This window comes from Callorhinus ursinus, unplaced genomic scaffold (genome assembly GCF_003265705.2).
Source record: "Callorhinus ursinus isolate GAN/ISIS: 27379988/994484 unplaced genomic scaffold, GSC_fseal_2.0 scaffold6, whole genome shotgun sequence".
Taxonomy (NCBI): Eukaryota; Metazoa; Chordata; class Mammalia; order Carnivora; family Otariidae; genus Callorhinus; species Callorhinus ursinus.
The window spans coordinates 20,448,691-20,456,560 of NW_027397068.1; the positions used below are offsets into that span (position 1 = coordinate 20,448,691).

At 38.9% G+C, this 7,870-nt stretch overlaps 1 protein-coding gene across 1 annotated transcript; it reads left to right on the forward strand.

The window, feature by feature from the left end:
- Window positions 1-268: 268 nt before the first annotated feature.
- Window positions 269-882, forward strand: LOC112819434 (ubiquitin-conjugating enzyme E2 N-like). The gene has a single exon (XM_025866453.2). The coding sequence runs from the start codon at window positions 269-271 to the stop codon at window positions 725-727; it is 459 nt and encodes a 152-aa protein (XP_025722238.2). The 3' UTR covers window positions 728-882.
- The last annotated feature ends 6,988 nt before the right edge of the window (window positions 883-7,870 follow it).

Sequence of the window (7,870 nt, forward strand, 5' to 3'; positions counted from 1 at the left end):
ATGAATTTAAACACAGTGTCAAGTTTGAAGATTGGGTGCTCTTACCTCATTCCTCTGACAACTATGCATAATTAAATGCACAGTGATTTTTAAGAATGTGAGACTGACATAAAACTTAAAAACAACTTTTAGTCAGAAAACTTAATGTGGCTTTAAGATTAGACTTACTACAGTTAGATATATGGTCTCCTTGTTGTTCAGAAAATTGCATTAAGAATACAAATATTTGGGGAGTTGAGACCAGAGGCCGAACTCGGGATCTGACAAGATGGCCGGGCTGCCCCGCAGGATTACCAAGGAAACCCAGCGTTTGCTGGTAGAACCAGTTCCTCGCATTGAAGCAGAACCAGATGAGAGCAACGCCCGTTATTTTCATGTGGTCATTGCTGGCCCCCAGGATTCCCCCTTTGAGGAAGGGACTTTTAAGCTTGAACTATTCCTACCAGAAGAATACCTGATGGCAGCCCCTAAAGTATGTTTCATGACCAAAATTTATCCTCCTAATGTAGACAAGTTGGGAAGAATATGTTTAGATATTTTGAAAGATAAGTGGTCCCCAGCACAGCAGATCCGCACAGTTCTGCTATCGATCCAGGCTTTGTTAAGTGCTCCCAATCCAGATGATCCATTAGCAAATGATGTAGCGGAGCAGTGGAAGACCAACAAAGCCCAAGCCATAGAAACAGCTAGAGCATGGACTAGGCTATATGCCATGAATAATATTTAAAATCGATCTGATCATCAAGTTCTCCTGTTCTCCTGTTCTGCCAAGACTTCTTCCTTTTTTGTTTGCATTTAATGGACACAATCTTAGAAACATTACAGAATAAAAGCCCAGACATCTTCAGTCCTTTGGTGATTAAATGCACATTAGCAAACCTATGTCTTGTCCTGATTCACTGTTGTAAAGCATGAGCAGAGGCTAGAAGTACCATCCGGATTGTTGTGAAACATTTAAAAGCAGTGGCCCTTCTCTGCTTTTATTCATTTCCCCATCATGGTTTGAGTATAAAGCACTGTGAATGAAGGGTAGTTGTCAGGGTTAGCTGCAGGGGTGTGGGTGTTTTTCTTTATTACTTTTTTTGAGGGGGAGAGGTAGTTTTAATTTTTTGGGCTCCTTTCCCCCTTTTTATGGTGATCTAATTCCATTGGTTAAAAGCAGCTAACCAGTTCTTTAGAATATGCTCTCTAGCCAAGTCTAACTTTATTTAGACGCTGTAGATGGACAAGCTTGATTGTTTGAACCAAAATGGGAACATTAAACAAACATCACAGCCCTCACTAATAACATTGTGACTTGCTGTCAAGTGTAGAATCCTTCCTTCAAGAAAGAGCTTGTGACCATTTTGTATGGCTTGTCTGGAAACTTCTGTAAATCTTATGTTTTAGTAAAATATTTTTTGTTATTCTAAAAAAAAAGAATACAAATATTTGCCTTAATAAAAAGTCCCACTATTACAAAGTCTTAAAATTATTCATTGAAGTGTGATATAATTAAGATTCTTCTACTGCCAATACAATTGGCATATGGGTATACATGACAAAAGGAACAATAACAAATAAAAGTAAATTGATTTTTAGTTTTTTGCTTTTTAAGTGTGGTATTTAGATAGTGCTATAGGTATTATGGAACACGTAATAAAACAAGTTAAAAGTAAACATTTTTTATGTGACAGATCTCTGGTAGGTCTTTAACAAATATCAAACTGATAAATCTGACTAGGATCAGTAGGTCAAATGGTCTTTGAAACTACTGTTTCATTATCTAAAGGTCCACAAAATGGCAACTCCCTTTACCATTTAGTTAGTAATAAAAGGAGTTTATTTAAGGGCAACATCTGGATTATTATATAAGAATTAACCTCATGGAAAACAAATTTTGATTGAAGTTATTAAGTCATGAAATAAAATAATTAAGGCAATGGTTCAAATTTTTTTTTAAGATTTTTAATTTATTTATTTGACAGAGAGAGACACGGTGAGAGAGCGAACACAAGCAGGGGGAGTGGGAGAGGGAGAAGCAGGCTTCCCATGGAGCAGGGAGCCTGATGTGGCTCGATCCCAGGACCCTGGGATCATGACCTGAGCTGAAGGCAGATGCTTAATGACTGAGCCACCCAGGTGCCCTGGGAATGGTTCAAATTTTTAACAATTGCTGTGGTGAGATCATAAATGCATATAACAACTATGGTCTTATTTCTCAAATCATTTTGGCATAAATAAGCCACCTTGAATAAAAATAGCAAAAGCGTGTTATATTGGTAGAATTTTAATTCATTTCTATCCATGAATCTAGAAATTGGGAAAAACCCCAAATATCCAACAATAAGATGTGGCAGATATGGCTAACTCTTTACCCAAAATCATCCTCCTCATTCATAGTATAGAATTGACTCTATCCAGGGGCTATATTTCTCAATCTTTTCTGCATTCATCTATTTCCATGTGACCAGTTCTTGCCAATGCTATATGAATGAAACTGATGTGTTTTACTTCTGGGCCAAGACTATGAAATGGATGTGACTTCTCCACACTCTCTTTTTTCCTCCTTCTGCTGGCTGGATGCAGAAAACTTTATGACATCTGATTCAAGAGACAGTCTATAGCTGGCCACAACCTCTGTTTTGACTTGGTGGAAAAAGGTAAACTGGGTCTATCAGATTCTTACTCTTTGGAATCTAAATGGAAAATACAGAATCAGTAATGGACATTAAAAGCTGAAGTTTCTAGAAATAAGTGATTATTAGTACCAGCTGGGTTGGTATCTATCTGAGTCTCTAAGTCTAAGATTGGGATCCATCTGAATTAGCTGTGAAAGGTACCAGACCTAGATGTAGCCTTGGAAAAAGAGCTGGCTGAAACTGGAGGCAGGGATGAGGGCTGTGTTCTGAAAGGACATGGTTCAGGGTCTGAGAGGACAAGGCATCACAATAGAAGGCCATCCAAAACAAGTGGTCACACACAGTGGAGTTTTTATGTAGGGCAAGTGCCATCCAATAAGTGAAAGGTATCCAGGGAGACAGTACAGTACGGCAATAAAGAGCCAAACTACCTGGCTCTGCAACTTACTAGCAGTGTGATCTTAGTTTACTCAATCTCTGAGTTTCTTCATCTAAGCAAGTGGGGGTCAGATTATATGAAACTTGGTGGGCATGGTGAGGAGTTTGCACTTTTTCTTAGAAGTAATGCAAGACCTGTGGAAGCTTAGGCAGGGGAGCATTATGATCTGAACTATGCTTTAGAAAAGTCCTTGGGGATTCTGTGTAGTGGATGGAGAGTAAGGGGAAGCATGCAGTCAGGAAGACCAGTTAGAACAGAGATCCAGACGGCAGAGTATGATGGTTTGGATTTAGGTTGTGACGAGGGAGTTGGTGGGATGTGGTTGCAGTTGGGCTTTCTGGGAGTTAGAACTGACAAGTGTACAGAATGTGTGAGAGGAAGAGAAATCAAGGATGCATCCTGGTTTTGGCCTAATCAACTGGTTGAATGTTGTCACCATTTACTAGAGTGTAAGATTTCCTCGTTTTGTACCTCAAGTACCTAGAACATGCCTGAAAAATGGGGGATGCTTAATAAAAATTTGTTTAATGAGTGGGGAAGGCTTGGGGGTGGGAATATGTATATAGATACAGCTTTATCTATGTCTATTTCTTTACTTATATCTGTATCTTTATCTGTATTTGAATCTAGATCTGGTTCTGTGTCCATATTTTGATGTGGGAGAATCAACTTTTCGGTTTTATCCATACTAAGTTTTAGGTACCTACTAGGCATCTGAAGTGATATGTGGAGTAGGCAGTTGAATGTATAAGTCTGGAGGTCAGGAGAGAATGATATAAATAACACACACACACACACACACACACACACACACACAGGCATGGGTCCCTCCACATATACACATTAAACTGGTTGTTCTTTGCATCTGTGGATACTGTTCTATACAGTGCAAGGCCAGTGACTTCACCCTGCTAAACTGAGGATCATTAGCATATAAATGATACCTGAATCCATAAAACTAAAAGGGAAAGTATATCTAGAGAAGTAGCCTGAGACCTGAGCCTTGGGGTTTTCCACCATTTAGAGATCCAGTAGTTGAGCAAAAAAAAAAAAAAAAAAAGAGAGAGAGAGAGAAAGACCGGGCAATGAATGAGAGGAATATCAGATCAATGAGGTATCAAAGAAGCCTAGAGAGGGAGTGCTCACCTCTGTTAACTCTTACTGAAAAGTCAGGTCAGTTGAACACTAGAAATTCAACATTGATTTGACAAGATGAGATCATCAGGGTAGTTGTTAATTGAAACCATCTCATTAGGTTGATGGAGTCAAAAACTGTATTTCCTGATTGGAGTAGATTGAGGAAACAATGGTAGGTTTAGAAGGTAGGGAAACATCTTTGGAAGAGTTTTGTTTTGAATAGACCACAGAAATGGGATGGTAGCTGGAGGAATATGTGGGACCAAGTGAGATGGTTTTTAATTAATTAATTAATTAATTAATTAATTTAATTTATTTTTAAAAAGACAGACATTACATCAATGTGAATGGCCCAAAGGGAGAAACTGATGATACAGGAAAGAGAGGGAAACTGAAGCAGCACTGTGTTTGAGCAGACTGGAGGGGATGGGATTGTGTGTTTAGATGGGGGGGCGAGGCTTGGATTTAGGAGAAGGGACACTTCTACTGTAACAGAAGGGAGCATCAGTGCATGGGTTCAGCTATAGAAAGACTGGTGGAATTGGTGAGAATGATTATGAAGTATCGTTAGAGGACTGTTGGCAATTTAAAGGAAGTTGAGGATTGATATAAAGATCTTAGAAAGCAGGAAAGTAAATTACCAGGAAAATGAAGTAGAATTTTCTGGCAGTTTTAAGCCTGTTTGAGATTTGTGGTCAGAAATCTGAAGTGAGTCCATTCAGCATGACTGTGTGAATCTCCAGCAGAGATTTGGCTACTCTGGTTTAGGCAAATCACAGACTCACCAAACTCCAATCACTAGTCAGGAGAGAGCTCCCAAGGTACTGCTAGGCTGGTTACCACTGGCGTAGGATCTGGCTGGGGTTGCCATGATCTTTGATGATGGCTGGGCAGATAGGACCATTGCTAAGTTGGTGACCACTTAGCACAGAGGTCACCAAACCCCATAATGGAACAATGATGTGATTGAAGTAGTCTGGGTTAAGACAATAGGCAGTAGATACTGTGTTGCAAACTGGAAAGTCCATGACCTAAGGACCAGCCGCTACTTAGCTGAGCCCATCATTGCTATGTGAGTTTGTGGGGCCAGCAGATGAGATCTTATCATTCAAGAGAAGCTGAAAATATGGATTTTTATTTGAAATGTTCTTTTTTAAAAGATTTATTAATTTATATGAGAGACAGAGAGAGAGAGGGAGAGAGCGTGGTGGGGGGAGGGCCAAAGGGAGAGGGAGAGAGAGAATCCTCAAGCAGTCTCCCTGCTTAAGTGTGGAGTCTGACACGGGGCTTGATCCCAGGACCCTGAGATCATGACCTGAGCCAAAATCAAGAGTCAGATGCTTAACTGAATGAGCCACCCAGGAACCCCTGAAATGTCCTTAATTTTAAAACCATCTGCATGCCAATAATAAGAAATTCAATGGGCCATCAATTTGTAATCTCTGTCATGTATAACTTTTAAGTCCTCTGTAGATTAATTCTAGTCTTATATTACATCTTATAAAAGTTGTATAAAGTGCTTTCACATACACTGCTTCCTTTAACCCTTAAGAAAAGCTTAAGAAAATTAGGGAGCAAGTCTTATTTCTCTTTATAACACCCAGCATCCTTGGAAGTCACTACACAAAATAGTCAATAATATTTGTTGAATGAAACTTTCTACTTATTCTCAATGACAGAATTGAAGTTATACAATGTGAATAAAGGTTTAAGTTAAATTTAGGGAACTCCCTGAGTCAGCATAATAGGGAAGCACATCTCCATCCACAGAAAAGGTAAGGGCTCAGCCCGTGAGCTAGATGACAGCTGGAGTGGATCCTCAGAACTAGTATAAATCAGCACCAGATGACCTATTAGACCACATCTCATTCACCAGTAGCTGGCTGGTGATTACCACTAACAGACTTTGCTATGGCTTAGTTCCCTTCTTGAAATGGAAATCAAGGTTTTCAAAGAGTTTATTAAACAATTTCTTAAAGAGTATACCTTACTTCACAAAGAGACCCAAGCTGATGGAGCATTTTATTTAAGCTCTTGAGAAGGTAAAGAGGTAAAATGCAGTTAGATGTTTTCTTGCCACTAGTGAATCAGAAAAAAGAAGCCACTGTCTCTCTAACAGTGGGATGAAAGCAGGTTCATCCATTATCTGGGCTAAGTATGGGGCAGTATTCATATTCATTTCCATCAACTCTGATTGAGAATGAGCACAGAGAATGTTCAGAGTTGCATTTCCTACTTACTGCTTTCTTCTCATTTTCAAACTGCTTCTATTCATTTCTGTAGGACTGGATATGGAATGCTTTAGGCATGCTAATTTAATGCTTTTTTCCTCAGTCTATTTGATGTCTGCAAAGAACTAAAGATGTATTTTGCATTAATGTTATTAACTTGAACCAGTCAGGAATTAATGAAGACAGCTGAAAAAAAAGACAATGTTTTTGTTTTAAATAAATTCATGTTAATGTATGTGCTTCTGATTAAGGTAAAAGTCCTTAGTACATGTATGATTAAAATAAAAATTCATGAATCCAACAGAACTTAGATGGATGAATGGATGGGAGAGAGGGTAGGAAAGTTGCAGATGTTTATTATAATCAATTTAATATCCTGGGTTGAGAAATAATTTCTGAACAAGTCAATTATTATTAATTAACTTGTAAAGATTTATCTTTTGATCCATAGCTGTCTTCTGCTCAGCATCTCAGTGGGAACAAGGACATTCCTGGGAGAACAAAGGGCTCTCCAGCTATTAGCTTAATTGGTAGCAATAGCTGGCTTTGGAATTAGCTTCCATTCATACATTTAACAAAAATTAAGTATATCTAATGTAGCCAAACTTTTTGGAGAGTGGTAAATTACAGGAGCCAGACATAATAAATCAGTAGAACACCTAATACTTTTTAAAATAAGATTTATAGTTAACATACAGTATAATATTAGTTTCACGTGTACAATATAGTGATTCAACACTTCCATACAACACCTGGTGCTCATCACAACAAGTGCGCTCCTTAATCCCCATCACCTATTTCACCCATCCCCCCCCCAGCCACCTCCCCTCTGGTAACCATCAGTTTGTTCTCAATAGCTAAAAGTTTGTTTCTTGGTTGTCTCTCTCTTTCTCTCTCTCTCTCTTTTTTTCTTTGCTTGTTTGTTTTTTTCTCTTAAATTCCACCTATGAGTGAAATCATGTGGTATTTGTCTTTCTCTGACTTATTTTGCCTACGAGTATACTCTCTAATTCCATCCATGTCATTGCAGATGGTAAGAGTTCATTCTTTTTCATGGCTGAATAATATTCCATTGGATATATATACCACATTTTTTTAAAGATTTATTTATTTGGGGGGGCGTGGTGGGGGAGGGCAGAGGTAGAGGGAGAAAGAGAATCCTCAAGCAGACTCCCCGTGGAGTGCGATACCCCCTACCCTCTCCAACTTGGGGCTTAACAAGGACTCAATCCCAGGACACTGAGGTCATGACCTGAGCCAAAATCAAGAGTCAGACACTTAACTGACTGAGCCACCCAGGTGCCCCAATATACCACTTCTTCTTTATCCATTCATCTATTGATGGACACTGGGCTGCTTCCATAATTTTGCTATTATACATAGTGCTGCTATAAACATTAGGGTGTATGTATCCCTCTGAATTAGTATTTTTGTATTCTTCG